Source organism: Mustela nigripes, chromosome 7, assembly GCF_022355385.1.
Source record: "Mustela nigripes isolate SB6536 chromosome 7, MUSNIG.SB6536, whole genome shotgun sequence".
Classification (NCBI taxonomy): Eukaryota; Metazoa; Chordata; class Mammalia; order Carnivora; family Mustelidae; genus Mustela; species Mustela nigripes.
Genome location: NC_081563.1, coordinates 40,521,197 through 40,537,137, shown reverse-complemented (window position 1 = coordinate 40,537,137; position 15,941 = coordinate 40,521,197). Strand labels below are relative to the sequence as shown.

The 15,941-nt window shown below is 48.8% G+C and overlaps 1 protein-coding gene across 2 annotated transcripts in view; it reads left to right on the top strand.

Annotated features, from left to right (window-relative positions):
* TCF7L1 (transcription factor 7 like 1) overlaps positions 1 to 15,456 on the top strand; it is a 154,446-nt gene extending 138,990 nt beyond the window's left edge. The window contains exons 5-12 of one of the 2 annotated variants that reach the window (XM_059405706.1): positions 8,666 to 8,798; positions 9,797 to 9,899; positions 10,178 to 10,261; positions 10,986 to 11,129; positions 11,822 to 11,981; positions 12,062 to 12,169; positions 12,948 to 13,023; positions 14,064 to 15,456. In XM_059405706.1, the coding sequence (XP_059261689.1) occupies positions 8,666 to 8,798; positions 9,797 to 9,899; positions 10,178 to 10,261; positions 10,986 to 11,129; positions 11,822 to 11,981; positions 12,062 to 12,169; positions 12,948 to 13,023; positions 14,064 to 14,497 (1,242 nt within the window). In that variant the 3' untranslated portion in view covers positions 14,498 to 15,456. Of the gene's footprint in view, positions 1 to 8,665; positions 8,799 to 9,793; positions 9,900 to 10,177; positions 10,262 to 10,985; positions 11,130 to 11,821; positions 11,982 to 12,061; positions 12,170 to 12,947; positions 13,024 to 14,063 lie in introns of both variants that reach the window. The other variant, XM_059405705.1, reaches the window with a different exon arrangement.
* The last annotated feature ends 485 nt before the right edge of the window (positions 15,457 to 15,941 follow it).

The following is a 15,941-nucleotide window of genomic DNA, read 5'->3' as shown; positions in this document are numbered from 1 at the left end:
ATATCTGTTCACTGTAATCTCCTTACATCTAGACTGATATCGGATCCCTCACTGGGTCCCTGTGTGCCTGGCCCCCGCCTTTCCCTCCTCTCTCCCTGGAACACTGTACCCTGTACACGAAACCAGTCTATGTGCTTCTAGAACATAACCAACTTGAAGACAGGAATCCCATCCGCTCTACTCACGTTTGTTTACCCTGCTCCATTAGAACGCCTAACACAGAGAAGGTGCTTGGGGAACCTCTGTGAATCAAGGGAAGAATGACCCCTCAGGGGAAAGGTGTTAGCCCTTGTAAGCCCCTCTCTCCCTCTTGCTTCAGTCCCTCTCCTCCTATAGGGCTTTTTTTTTTTTTTTTTAAACGAAGCCTTTTTTGAAACCATGAAGGTAGGGCTTGTGCTATGGAGAACACTTGGGAAGATGCCAAAGTGTGCAGAAAAAGACCTCTAATCCCACAGCCCGCACACACTTAGTGATACCTGCTCCTGTAAGGTGCTCTCTAGGAGGTGAGCAGAACGCTTCCTTTAAAGAGTAAACACCCTGTTTTGCTGTTGAACATCGGGCCACTCTCGGGAGCAACTTGCCAAGCCTCATGTCCGAGGTCCGACTGGCTGGCCGGTGGCTGGAAGCCATCCTCCCGGAGGGGCCCCTTGCTGCTCAGCTTCTCGGCTTTGCTGAGCGTGCCGCCTCTCAATTTCAAACATTTATTGAGGCTTCCCCTTTAAAATAGCGCCTCATCTCTCCATCTTCTCCACAGCACACCTGCTGTGGACCCAAGCACTTCAAAACTCCTCCTGCAGCCCGCAGCTGCCCTGTCTGCCTCCGGTACTGATTTAGGTTCTTACTGCCCAGTGTTAACTTTTTATTTTGACATAATTTTTCAACTTGCAGAAGAATTACAAGAATAATACAAGGAACCTCCCATGTGCTCTTTATCCAGATTTGGAAATTTTGCCCTATGCTTCCCTCCACCTCCGTATATATATTTGTGTATAAACACATGTTACATATATGTATGGGATTTTTAAAAACAATTTGAGAGTCACTTGGAGACATTATACCCCTTTACCCCTGAGTACTTTGGCTATATTTCCTAACAATGAAATTTCCTAACAATGAGCACAGTACAGTTATCAAAATCAAGAAATGAACATTTCATATTCCTCTCTAATATATATTCAGAATTTTGGCAAATGTCCCTAAGAGTGTCCTTATGGCCATGTGCTTCTCCCTGGCCAGAGCTCAAGCCAGGATCACACGTGACATTTACTTGCCATGTCCCTTGTCTCCTTTGCTGTAGCAGAGTTCCTCAGCCATTGTCTTTCCCGACCTTGACATTTTTTGAGACACACAGAGCAGCTGTTTTATAGACTGTTCCTCTGCTTGGGTTTGTTTGTTTCCTTGTGGTTGGACTCCGGTCATGTGTTTTTGGCAGGAACACTTCTGCACTGAGGCCGTGTCCTTCCGAGAGCCTCACACTGGGAGGCAGGTCCACGGTGTCCTTTTGTCCCCATTGCGAGGATGTCAGCTTCATTCATTCAGTTAAGGTGGCGTCCGCCATGTGTTTCCAGCATTACATTGCTCCTTGATTGTACCTAATGAGCGCTGTCTGTGGGGAGAGGCTTTGAAGCCATATAGGTGTCCTGGTTTTCATCAAACCTTGATGGGGACCTGCCTCCATCCCCTTGTTAGTTTCTGCTACTGAGAATCCAGCTTTGGGGAATTCTTCCTCCTCTCTTCCCGCTCATGAATCTTGCTGTAGAGCAGAATGGACATGGTGGCAAGCCCAATCCATGGATTAATGACCCTCATGGAAAAGATGACAACGGATAGAGGACAGAAACCAAAACACCAGTCCACAAATAAGTGTTCCTGCCAAAGAGACCAAGCCGATGGAAACGACAAAAGGCAATAAATAAAAGAAGCGAAATTCGGCTTTAAAAACAAACACTTGAATTCATAGTTTGGAAGAGCTCACCCGAATTCTAGAAAAGAAATGAAAATTGGCGTTCACCTATGCCCATCCCGAAGAAGATTTGAATTGCGAAGGTTTAAGCGTTTTGTTTTGTTTTTTTCCTACAAGCATTTATGCGGGAAGAAAAGGAAACATTTATCCCAAGAATTTTATACGCAGCCCTGTTTGCAAGGACCTCAAAAATTTGGCACTGCTTAGAAGGACCTGAAACACGTTCCAGTTCCTTAAACATTTCTCTCTCACTGGTTGCCTGGCTTTGTCTTTACGTCTTCTGTGTCTTCCCACTGATGAAGAGCTCAGAAAGCATTTAATACGGTAATAGAGACCTTTCTGTCCTCATTTTCTCTCCCGTTCCAGTCCACTGGCCTCCTTGGGGCTCCTCAGACATGCCAAGCACACCGCCTGTCTATCAGCCCCACTCCGGTGTTCCTTCTGCCAAATTGCTCCTCCCTCACCTGTCTGAAGGTCCCCCCCCCTTCCCTCAGGTGTTTATTCAGAAGTCCTCTTCTCCTCAAGACTTTCCCTGTTCAACCTGGGTCATAACCCCCACTGCCCTTGGCCCTGACTTAGTGTTTCTCCTTAGCATTTCTCAATATCTGTGTTTTATTTTTAGTTGTGCTTATTGTTTATCTCTCCAGTTAGAACATGGGTACCATGAGAGTAGGAATTTGTGTCTACATAGTTGGGTCTGGTGCATTCACAAGGCCTGGAGCTGTACGTGGCATAGCACAGCTACAACAGAAATACTTGCTCCCAGGAGGGAGCCACAGGGAAACAAGCAAGGAATTTATTGGGTCACTATTACTGTTGGGATTGGTGTTTCCTGTAGGGCCAGTCAGCAATTCATTTCGTGTTATCAGAGACCCAGATTCTTTCTGTCTCTGCCCGAAAGGCCTCCAGCCCTTGGGCCACCCAACTCAGTGCCTGCTGTGTAGACAGTCTCCACAAACATTTATCTGATAAATAAAAGCATGGATTTCCATTTCTCTCAGCAGAGGAAAATTCTGTAGAGGAAACCTACATTCAGACTTCCTTTCCTTAATGGGATAGAGTGGCAAAGAGTGTATGTGTTGCCTTTCAAGTAGTATTTATTAGAGAGGGGTGTGTGTGTGTATGTGTGTGTGTGTGTTGTGTGTCCATACAGAGAGAGAAGTGAGGTCCCACCAACTCAAATTAGGTTCCTTCCTATATGGCCCTGGTTCTATTATATGTAAATCTTTCAATCTTATTTTCTGCACTACCAACCGGCCATCTCCCTCTGTAATATTTTACTAATTTTAAGGAAGACATGGGAGTACTTTAGAGACAGGTGTCCAGAAAATAGGAGTCCAGAGACTGTGGCCAATGAGGGAAACAAAGAGAAGATCTCAGAGAACAAGGTATTTCTCTTCCCACACTTGATGAGCTCTCCTTTGGTAGAGGAAATACTTATTTACGTGATATGCTGAGGTATAGGGATAGGAAAGAATCGTGGAAGTAACGTGAGGAAAATCTCTTAGCACCTGTGTTGGGGCACATGCAAAGAAAGTTGTTCTCTGCCCAAGCTTGAGCAGTGAGTCCAATTGGTTATCTCTGAAAAGCTGTGCAGACACAAGATGTTCCATTGAGGGCAAGGGGTGGGGGTAAAAACACTGTCCCTTGTGTCTTAATTTAAAGTCACCAGGAAGAAGTTCATCTTTGAGGTATGGAACATGAGGGTATCTGTGGCAGGCACTTCCCCTCTTGTTGGTGTTCAGCATAGGGCCGGTCACCTGAACTCAGCTACTTGGATTTACACATGACTGACTTTTAACTAAAATATCCTGTAAGGAAATATACAAGTAGCTTCAAAGATTCCTGCCATATCCTTAGATTGAAAATACTACTGCTTAAAAAGCATAGACCACCAAACAGCCAGCCAACCAAACAGGGCAGAACCGATACTTTTAACCGATTAAGTTCTATGACCAAGAAAGTTTGGAGACCCTCTCCCCCGACCCTGGCCTAAGTCACCATCTGTCGCAGACAGAATCAGAGTGACACTGAACATTGCAGCTGGGGGCAGCCAGTCCTTGGAAATCCTCCTTCTCAGGCTGTTGAGTATTCTCAGCAGATAGCCCTGTCTTGGGGGAAACAGATCCCCTTCCTGCTCCCACAGAGAAGATCGCCTCCAGCAGTAAACAGACAAATGGATGTAGAAAGAACAGATTTCTTAAATGTATAAAATCAAATACAGTCAGCAGCCCAGAGGAGCGCTCAGTGTCTTCCCTGGGCAGTCTGTTGGCGCGTCTGTGGCTGCTTTGTCAGTGGTCCCACAAGCTGAAGGCTCATCTTTACCTGATCTACAAAACCTTATCCTTCTGCTCTCTGAAATCAGAGTCGGGAAGAAAAGAGAATAGTGCGTGACCAGTAGGAGCTAGGAGGCTATGTGGAGGCTTCCAAAAAGTTCCTTAGAGGAGCAGCTGGAGGAGAGGGGCCTTGTGGAGAGTTGACTTCTCCGTCCGTGTTGGAATTGTATGGTGCTAGCTTTACTTTGACCTTGAATTTAAGTCCTGGATGGTAGAAGATGAGGCATTGCTTCCTCGAGGACAAGGAATTTAAAGAAAAATTTTCACCTGGACTAACTTTAGTAACAGACTAAAACATTTGAGAAGCACTTGAACTGGAAAAAGGTTGGGTCTACATTGACTGCAGAAGGATTCAGGCCCGAGATGGCTCTGAAATGCTCTCCAGATAGATCTGGACTCGGCTGCGGTGCTGAGCGAACCCCGTGCAGCACCCGTGCACGTTGTTCTGGGGTTTTCCACTGAGAGGGTTAGTATGGTTCCCAGCCTTCCTACCCTTGGCCTGCGTGTGCCGTAGACATCCTGCTTCTGAGGGCAGCTGAGGAGAGGAAAAAGCAGAAACTTACTGGAATGGTAGCCACCAAGGAGGGCCCTACCCTGGGTCAGCTCCAAAGAAAGCAGTTCTTAATTATCCATCCCAGAGGCTGCCTCTTCCCAGACTGACCTAGGAAGAGTTTACCCTCCTCTTCTTTCTGTGAACCCACCACCTCCCAGTCCATTTTCTAGACAATGATGCCACCTAATGGGAACCAAGAATAACTCACAGAGCATTTACGTGAGGACACATTTGCTTTTTCATAGAACTCACATTTCCCTCCTTGTACTTTGCTACCTATTCGGTGCTGTGTGCCAGCTTCTGATGAGGCCGGACTCAACCGCATGTGGGCAGTCAGGATCTCATAATATTATGAAGTATTTTTAGGGGGCTATAGATACATATATTAAAGAATCACATTGTACACTTCAAATATATTACAATTTTATTTTGTCAGTTATACCTCATTAAAGCTGAAAAATGGGGGCACCTGGGTGGCTCAGTCAGTTAAGCATCTGCCTTTGGATCAGGTCATGATCTCAGGGTCCTGGGATCGAGCCCCATATCGGGCTCTGCTCAGTAGGGTGTCTGCTTCTCCCTCTCCTTCTGTGTGCACGTGCTCTCTCTCTCTCTCTCTCTCTTGCTCTCTCTCAAGTACATAAAAGATAAAAAATCTTAAAAAAAAAAAAAAGCTGAGGGGCACCTGGGTGGCTCAGCTCAGGTCATGATCCCAGGGTCCTGGGATCGAGCCCCGTGTCTGGCTCCCTGCTCAGTGGGAAGCCTGCTTCTCCCTCTCCCACTCCCCATGCTTGTGTGAGTGCTCTCTCTTTCTCTCTGTCAAATAAATAAATAAGACTTTTTAAAATTTTTTAATTTAAAAAACTGAAAAATGTTAATAAAAGATGGCTGTAGATGATGTTACTTGATATAAGTAAAAAACCATTATCTACAAAAAGTAGAAATGAATGGAGATATACCAAAATGAGAGTAGGGGCTGGGTTAGGCTATTGTGATTGTGTTTTCTTTTCTCTCTCTTTTTTAAGATTTTATTTATTTATTTTAGAGAGAGCACAAGCAAGAGCAGAGAGAGAAAGAGGGAGGGGGAAAGAATCTCAAGTAGACTCACACAGAGCATGGAGCCTGACGCGCAGCTCAGTCCCACCACCAGGAGATCATGACCTGAGCTAAAACCAAGAGTCAGTCACTTAACCAACTGAGCCACCAACGTGCCCCTGATTGTGTTTTCTAAATGCTTTATAATAGTTTGTATTTCTTTTTATCCATCAGAAGTATACTTTTAAATATAAATAAATAAAACTGTAAAATACAGAAATAGAAACAAGAAAAACAAAGTCACCCCTAGTCCTACCCCTCAAACATACCTATTGTAAAACATACCTACTGTTTACATTTTGATGTGCTTCTAGTCTTTTTTTTTTTTAAACATAGAGTTTTATGTATTTTTTAAAAACTGTAATCATTCTAGGGGCTTCTGGGTGGCTCCGTTGGTTAAGGATCTGACTCTTGATTTCAACTCAGGTCATGATCTCAGGGTCGTGAGATTGAGCCCCACGTTGGGCTTCTGCACTCCTCAGAGCCTGCTTCTCCCTCTTCCTCTGCTCCTCCCTTTCCCTCTCCCTCTGCTCCTCTCCCAACTCACTCACTCTCTCCCCCAAATATGTAAAATCTTTAAAAAAAAAATTGTGATCATTCTGTGTAATTCTTTTATCATTTATTATCACTTTAGTAATAATTCTGTTGCTTTTATGATACTAAAAATCATCCTTTAGACAAAGCTGTTTTCAGGAAACCAAAATGCATCATTTTAGATACATTAGGTTCCATGAAATCTGATTTTTTATACTCTTTATACTCTTTTTATACTCTTACTTGCGCTCTTTGTTCATGTACGTGGTGATACCTTCAAAAGCCAGTAAGAAAAGAGGTGAAAAAATAAGAAGAAAATAATTGAAGAGTTTGTAGACCATGTCAAAGGAGCCCACTGTGGTTGGGCGGTGATAGGAAGTTCTTCCAAGCCATTACCGCAGCCTCTGGTCATGTGCTGGCGCCACCTAGTGGTTATGGTTATGAATAGTCTGAAATCTCTGCCTCCCATCCTCGGGTCTGGGAGCTGGACTCCTGGTTGCAGACCTTGTCCAGTACCCTGCCTCTTGTCTGTGCTTAGCCTACTGGAAATAGAGCAAGAATACCATCAGCATGGGTGCGTAGATGTACAGATTGGATTTCGCATGAGTACCAAATGGGCGCTGTGACAAATAAAAAAGGGCTCCAAGAATCTATGAAACGAAAAATTCAAATGGAAAGACAGCAGTTTAGAATTCTAGCCTTTGGACTGCCTCCAAGTCATTATCCATCTTGCAGATATCTTTAGAGCAAATCTCTTCTCCACTTGTAACTCATTTACCTTATTATGCAAAGAAAAAGAATTGTATGTCAGCTCTTTCTGTCAGATATATTTTGATTGGGCTCTTGGGCACACATAGATAGTACCAGAGAAAACACTCTGGTTTGTTAGACCTGTAAAGGGCTATACAAATCCAGTTCACCATTAATTAGCTGTAATAAGTGGGCTAAGCCACTTAATCTTTCTGAGCTCAGTTTCTCATCCCTCAAATGGGGATAATCATGACTTCTTCTCTGTTATAATGAGATGTATTGCCTAGCGCTATGCTTGTAGTGGGGTGTTCAGCAAACTGTAGCTCTGTGGGGGCACCTGGGTGGCTTAGTCAGTTAAATGGCTGCCTTCGGCTCAGGTCATGTTCTCAGGGTCCTGGAATCGAGTCCCTTGCTGCTCAACCAGGAGTCAACTTCTCCCTCTCCCTCTGCCCATTCCCCTGCCTGTGCATTAATTCTCCCTTCCTCTCATATAGATAAAATCTTTTTTTAAAACATTGTAGTTCTTTTTATAATAAAACTCATTGTTGGGGCGCCTGAGTGGCTTAGTCGTTAAGTGTCTGCCTTTGGCTCCGGTCATGGTCGCAGGGTCCTGGGGTCAAGCCCTGCATCAGGCTCCCTGCTCAATGGGGAGCCTGCCTCTCCATCTCCCACTCCCCTTGCTTGTGTTCCCTCTCTTGCTGTGTCTGTGTCTGATAAGTAAATAAAATCTTACGAAAAAGAACTCCTTATTGTTAAGTCAGATGATATTAAAACAATCCGGTTCACCAGTGCTAGGACACACAGGTTTTTCCCACTTTAATATCTGAAATCATGATGTGTCCGTGGCATGCCAGTGTTTTTTCCTTCTTAGCAGTTCTATAAATAATGGTCCTTCTTACATTTGCTGGTGTTTAAAGGAAGTGTGGTAATTAGGTTAGTGGTGTTTGAAGAACTACAGAGAGACCTGTTCTAAGTGCTCTTGGATTGTGTCTGTAAAGCTGAACATGACAGCTGGTTCCATGAGGTCTGATCAGGACCAATTCCCCACTGGTCTGTTCCCAGTCTCAGACCTGAACTTGTGAGCTACTATTTCTGTGAAATCTGTTTGGAAAGGGTGTGTTGGACCTTTTAAACCACACAGATTACAGAGAGCACAGTTGATAACTCAGTGGCCTGGGGCATTTAGCACCATACAGCACACACGAAGTGTTTGTTATTTTGAAGAGGGGATGTTGGGGGGTGGGTGTCACCCTCCTCTAATTCTGTTGGTACTTTTGGTGCTGTGTAGACTGCTCTTTTCTCTCCAGGGCTGTCCGTAGGCTAGATGGTCTGTTGCGTGGAAAATACCTGGCATGTATTGAACACAGTAAATAATAGCAGATTGCGCTCTCTGTCTCCCTGGCAACTGTGCCTAGTCTTTTTCTCTCTGTCTTTCAGTCTAATAAAGTTCCTGTTGTTCAGCCCCCACATCACATGCACCCATTGACGCCCCTCATCACCTACAGCAACGACCACTTCTCCCCCGGCTCCCCTCCCACGCACCTCTCCCCAGAGATCGACCCAAAGACAGGTGAGTCACCCAGTGCACAGGCTGGCCCCCATGCAGGGCTCCAGTGGGGCAGGCTTGTCTTCACAGCCCTGGAATCAGGCAACCCTGGGTTCAGGTCACATGTCTAACTCCCAGGAGCCCATAACCTTGCCGCCTAATGTTAGCCTTTTCAGATTTTTCATCTGTGTTTCCTGTGTCCCTTTCATACCATAGAGGCATTGTGAGGATAAAAGGGAATCCCATGAGGCCATGCACAGGCCTGGCTCCACAGTGAGAATCTGTTAATACTTAGGGGGTGCCATGAGTTGGAAGTGGGAGTAAATCTTCTGTGTTGACCTTGAAGTCTAGCCCAGCTGTGGGCTGTGCCTCCCTTAACCAAGACCTTTGCCTTAATACTGAACATTTTCAAACGTAACCATTCAAGCCTGACTTCTGAGTATAGCAAAAAGTGCTGAGGTTGAGCCGGCTTTTACTTATTTATTTTTTGAACTTGTTCACCAGAACTGTCCAGCCCAGGGAGCCATAGCCTCATCAAATCCCCAGAGTGGTCATGGCTCAAAGCATTTTTGGAGCCCCTCTTTAGAGAAATCACAGTTACTGTACGTTACAGATAATGAGGACAAATGTGGAGAAGTCATCCAAAGTTTACTTCTCTATGAATGGGGCAGGTTTTCTAGAGGAAGACTAGTTGGCAGATGGCTCTGGGGGATATCTTGGGTCTCTCAGTCCAGGATTTCCAGTCCCTTTCTTGGATGACTCTTATGTGAACACCTGGAAATTATGCCTGATGACAGAGGTGGGATCCACGTAGCAGAGAGAAGCTGTGTTAGTCCTGCCTTCCCTGGATATGTCCTTGACCCCAGCAGAGCTGGGAGGTGACAGGGCCAAGATACTGAAAGAAAGGCCTTCCAAGCTCCAGCATGCCTGGGGACGTGGGGCAAGGGACTTCCAGTTTGGTGTTACTTCTGGGTGCTGTGGTAGGGCCAGGGAACAGACTGACATGTATCTCTTTGAAGCAGGAATCCCCCGGCCCCCTCACCCATCTGAGCTGTCTCCATATTACCCACTGTCTCCCGGAGCTGTTGGACAAATCCCCCATCCCCTCGGCTGGCTCGTCCCGCAGTAAGGAAACTCACCGCCTCCCTTACCCTCCATCTTTCTTTGTGCTGTGCTTTGCCTCCTATACCTGCGGTGTGCCCTGCGGGGGGGGGGGGGGGTCTGTGTGCAGCACCCCCACCCCTCACATTGGGGTCCTCTCCCCAAAGCTCATGGCTCTTACTCTTACTTCCTCCTTCTTGCCCTTTATCATCCTTCCGTCCCAGCCCCCGGGCTCCCCAGTCCGCAACAGTCCCACTGTAGCCAATATGCTGACCAGATTTCCTCGCTCCTGGCCCTGACAGGCAAGGACAGCCCATGTACTCCCTGCCTCCTGGTGGTTTCCGGCACCCCTACCCCGCCCTCGCCATGAACGCCTCAATGTCCAGGTGAGTCCTGGGACTGGGGCTGGCAGTGTGGACTGGCCTTGCAGGGAATGGTCCTCTATGAGTGTCCTTGCCATTTCTGACCATTAAAACTTGTTCTTGGCCCTTAACTGGGAGGCACGGGCTCACCTTTCCTCCCCACCCCTCTTCGCTAAGGCTCTTCCTCATGCCCCGTGGTCAGAATGGAGACCACAGACTGGCTCACTCTTTCCCCACCTCTCTGAGGGAAGAATTTCAAAGCCCTTAGCCTCCCGCCACATCCCCCCGCAACACTAGGCTTTGTGGCACTGATGCCAGAGACTGGGAGAAGATTCATTATTCCTGAAATGGGAACAGGAAAGAGGGCTTCTGTCTCAGGGGCCAGATCTACATGACAGGGGCACCTCTGTGACAAGGAAGTGCAACCCACAGGCTACGCCCTTCTCCCCCCGTGCACCCTGGCCTCTGGCCCACTACCCCTTCTTTTGTGTTTTTCATGCTACCTGCTTCCAGCATCAGATAGGGGAACCCTGTGCATCTGTGGGAGAAGGGGAGGTTTATTGGGTGTTCGCCAAACCTGGTTCTGTTGGGGTCCATGAATGGGCTCCCATTGCTCGAAGGCCTGCCACAGCTGAGGTATTATTACCCAGCTCCGCCATAAGGGGAGGCAGCTGCCATGTCCTCTGCCAGGTGACAAACATTCACCCTGAGCCCCTCTGTTGTTCCTTGTTTCCCACCTGGTACACAGCCTGGTTTCCAGTCGGTTCTCTCCTCACATGGTGGCTCCGGCCCATCCCGGTCTGCCCACCTCAGGGATTCCCCACCCCGCCATCGTCTCCCCCATCGTCAAGCAGGAGCCGGCGCCCCCCAGCCTCAGCCCGGCTGTGAGCGCGTGAGTATCAGGCGGCCTGGTTGCCGGGGTGGCCAGTCTCTGATCAGCAAATACCCTTTGCTTTTCTCTCCTGGTGGCGTTTAGCGGGCAGCCAGCGGTTCCCTCTGCCGTATCCTCTTCTCTCTTGGCAGTTGCTCCCTTGACTCTGTGTTCCCGTCCTCTCAGAGACACATCTTTCTTTGCTCCCAGTCAGGAAAGCTTGACAGGATTTAGAGGCTGAAGGAGAACCTGAGAACGCTTCTGGCATCCTTCCTCCTCCCTCACATACAGGGAAGTGGGAGCCCCGAAGGGAGGATTTTCTCTGGCCCACACCGCTACCAGTGGCAGGGCTAAGACTGTCACCATGGCCCCGGCTTCGTCCGCTGAGCTCCAAAGCCAGCGGGAGGGCCCACGTCAGCAGCCCCTGGTGCAGTAAACCTCCCTCTTGCTTCTGCCCAAAGTGCCCTTGCCCCCTTTCCTCTATCACCTGCAGCCAGCGTTCCTCACCACCTCCCCCTGCTCCTTCCTCAGGGAACTGGCCCTTCAGAGATAGGGTGTGAGGTCATTCCGAGGTTGGGGACCCCTTGTGGAGGGTGCTCATCCCCCTCCCCACCAACCCTCCAGGGCAGGCAGCCCTGAGCATCAGTGAAAGGCAGGGATGGTGGGCTGGGGGGCCCTGACCCGGGCTGACCGATAGCTCTGTGACTTCCCAGGAAATCACCAGTCACGGTGAAAAAGGAGGAAGAAAAGAAACCCCACGTGAAAAAGCCTCTGAATGCCTTCATGTTGTATATGAAGGAGATGAGGGCCAAGGTGGTGGCCGAGTGCACCCTGAAGGAAAGTGCGGCCATCAACCAGATCCTGGGAAGAAAGGTAAGGCCCGCTCTCGCCCCGGGCTGCACCGCGTCCCCTGCACTCTTCCTTCCCTGTCACTTCTGACCCTCTCTCCGCAGTGGCACAACCTGTCCCGGGAAGAACAGGCCAAGTACTATGAACTGGCCCGGAAGGAGCGGCAGCTTCACTCCCAGCTCTACCCGACCTGGTCAGCCCGGGACAACTACGTAAGTGCCACCCTTGGCCCTGGAGAGCGGTGTCCGTGACTGCACGCGGGCAACAAGAAGACTGTTTATAGAGGCCTCTTAAGGCCAGTGGGAGGCCATGTGTCTCTAGAAACAAGGAAGGCATTTTCATTCTCAGGAGATCAACAAGGACATGGCTCTGGCGTCCTAAGGACCGATGTAAATGTGTAGCGCTCTCATTTGAAGCGGACTCAGCCTTTGATTCCGTAATTGAGGACGCAGTGCGAGCTGTGTTCGGGCTCTGGTGGTGGGGGTGTTGCTGGCCAAGGGCTCTGAACCCCAGCTGGCATTTCTAATGACTCTTTGAAACTAGACCGAATTTTCTATGTCTGTTCTCATTTGCTTTTTATTTCTGGCGAGAGGCTTCCGAGCTGTCTTAGATTTTCAGTGGGGACTGAGTCTCCTCAGAAAAGATCAAGAGCCACCCTGTTCCAGGGAGGAAAATGGAAACATATACCCCAGGGCACTGAAGGGATGAGGCCTTCCAAGAAGGCCAGGACACCGGGCTGGAGGGAAAGATCGAGTGGGGGAAAGGAGGGCACCTTCCAGGGTGGCTCATTCTGCCTCCTTGGAGGCGTCGGTGGCTGTGTGACCTGAGCGGCTCCTCTCTGCCCCCAGCTCCCTCACCCAGGAAGGGTCAAGAGCAGTATGGGCCATGTCCATACTGTATGGGGGTCCATACTCCCCCACTATCTGGGCATCCCCCTAAAGAGTCGGTTATTCTGCCCCTTGGTTACCCTTTCTTTGGCCTAACTTTCAGGGTAAGAAAAAGAAGAGGAAGAGAGAAAAGCAGCTGTCACAGACACAGTCCCAGCAGCAAGTCCAAGAGGCTGAGGGTGAGTTGTTGGAAGGCACAGGCTCTTCGAACCACCGTCACAGTGGCACCTGCTGCGCCTCGTTCCGGGGTCTCTGTGGGGTTCGGCGACAGCGCTGTGTCATCACAGCTGCCATTCTCAGGGCCTCTGCCTCATGGGGGGGGGGCCTCTTGCATACTCAGGGGGTTGTTACTATTACTCCCTTTGTAGAGATGACCCAGTCACTCTGCTTGTTAAATGGCGGAGACAGAATTTGATGCCAGCACTTTCCCACTTCAGAACCTCTGCGCCTTTCAACTCACTTGGGTTGCGTCTTACTCAGGGGTTCTGGGATCAATATACCGGGCAAAAATGAATGGTATCTGAAATTATCTTTGGAATTCCCTCAGGAAGGGGCACAGTAGAGATAGACATACCCTCTATTCATGAACCCAGTAGAAGTAGGTGTTCCTCCAAGATATGGTTGGTTGAACACCCAACGAAATACTTTGCTTGGTCTTGGGGCCACTTTGTGCCAAAATTACGTACCACGTCTTTTCGCCCCAGAATCCCACCTAGCATGGTGACCTCTTCTCTCCTGCTCACTCTGGACAAGCACAGAACTTCTGAGACCAGCTGAAGAGAAGCTTATCTCTTCTCTCTCCCTCCCTCTCTCTTTGCCATCGATGTCGTTTGTATATTTGCTTACACAGGAGTACATATAAGTGAAGTATGTAAAGTCCGCTAGATACCTCACCGCTTAGCAGGCACCCTGCCATTCTGTTAGCACATAAGCCTGAATTTTTAAAGCAAATCGAATGGAGATCTACGTCCAGAAGTGCTGAGATTTAGGCAGGGAAGGGAATGATAGGATCGCCTAGGTTATGTCCCCTCCTATCAGATACTGAATAGGCATTTTGGCACTGCCCCTTCTGGACGTTCTAGAGTCCTTCAGTATGGTTTCCGCATCTTGAAAGCTGGATTTCGGGTCCCCCCCACCACCACCTCCCAGTAGGCGATCTTGTGTTCGGCCTCACCCGCGGTACTAGCTGCTCAGTCTTCCTTGTGGTTTGTCCCTGTAGGTGCTCTGGCCTCCAAAAGCAAGAAGCCATGTGTCCAGTACCTGCCCCCTGAGAAGTCCTGTGACAGCCCCGCCTCCTCCCACGGCAGCATGCTGGACTCCCCCGCCACCCCCTCCGCAGCCTTGGCGTCCCCGGCTGCCCCTGCGGCGACCCATTCGGAGCAAGCCCAGCCCCTCTCCCTCACCACCAAGCCGGAGAGCCGGGCCCAGCTGGCTTTACACTCGGCTGCCTTCCTGTCAGCCAAGGCAACAGCCACGTCCTCTGGCCAGATGGGCAGCCAGCCCCCGCTCCTCTCCCGACCCCTCCCCCTCGGGTCCCTGCCCACAGCTCTGCTGACCTCTCCTCCGTCCTTCCCGGCTGCACTCCATGCCCACCAGGCCCTTCCAGTCCTCCAGGCCCAGCCTCTTTCCTTGGTCACCAAGTCTGCCCACTGAGCTGCCCCCTGACCCATGCAGGCTGTCAAGTGACTCGTCGAGTAGTAATGATTCAGAAGAAAGGAGAAAAAAAAAAAAGGAAACTTTATTGGTCAATATTTGACCACTCTGGACTGTTCTGTAAAGTGACTGGTAACAGCAGCACTTTACGTTTTGTAGATGTAACCAGTAGCTGACCTTAAGGCTTTTTTAAAAAACAAAACAAAACTATAAAAAAAAAAATCTTTAAAAGAAAGAGAACTGAAAAGTAGTGTGTTATTCTTCCTGTATGTGCAGTGGTGGATGGACCTGGGCAGAAGACCCCTTTCTCTCTACCTCTTTCCCTTTCTGCCCTGTCCCTCTTCTCGGCGCTCCCACGTGCCCTCCGCCCCTTCCCAGTCCGCATGTCGGCCTCGGCTGGACTTCTGGCCTGTTACCTCTTCATCTAGACCCCCTTCCTGGACATTCCCTTTGACCTCGCCAAGTTTTTCTCCTTTGCTCAACTGCCTTCATCTTCGTCCTCTGCCCAGTGTAAGACTGTCATCACGCGAGAAGCCACCTTTGCCTGATTTTGTCTCCACCAGCGTCCCCTTTCCCTCAGTGGGCCCTAACGCAACAGCCTCCAGCTTTTGGTGGGCAAACATGTCCTCTGAAATGGTTCTTCCCCACGTTGAAAGGGATTCAAGGTGCCTGCCACTTCCTCGGTGAAGAAGTCTCTGTGCCACCCCCTCACCAGTCAAGACCTCCCCTCACAGTCCCAGAGTGGCAGATGGGACCTGGCCCCAAGGCCTGGCTCTTGTCCCCTGGGTCAGTGCTAGCACAATCTGCCAAAGGTCTAAACGCCCTCCCCCCTCCCCCTATCACCTCACATGCTTCTTCTGTGTGTATTTCTTTTTGTTTTTATGGGGTTTTTTGAGCAATTTAAACTTCCAGTTGTTTATTTTCACAAAAGAAAATAAAATTGCAGTTGCAAGACCTTTTCTGAGTGTTTCAGTCCTTTTGCTGAATCAAGCCCCCATCTTCATAGCAAGTCCTGTGGTAGCTTTTTGCAGGGGTTTGGAGGGGAGAATACGAAAACATGCCTGACAGAAAAATCCAACCCAACTTCCAGCCTCAAATGTCCCGAGACCAGTCAGTATCAGTGACTGAGATCCAAAGAGAGAGCAATCTTTGTCTTTGTCTTTTTATGATTGCCATGATGTAAACAGCGTCCTTTGGTTGTTTTGCATTATACCTAGCACTGAAATTCCTTTTATAACAGCTTTATTGAGCTATGATTCCCATACATGCAATTTACCCGTTGAAAGTGTACAATTCGATGGAGTTGTGTATCCATCATCACAGTCAATTTTACTGTTTTCATCACCTTGAACCCCAGACCCTTTAAAATTCACCCCCATTTTTTCCCCTTTTACCCCCATAGTCCCAGGCAACCACTAATCTATTATCTTTCTCTGGATTTGCC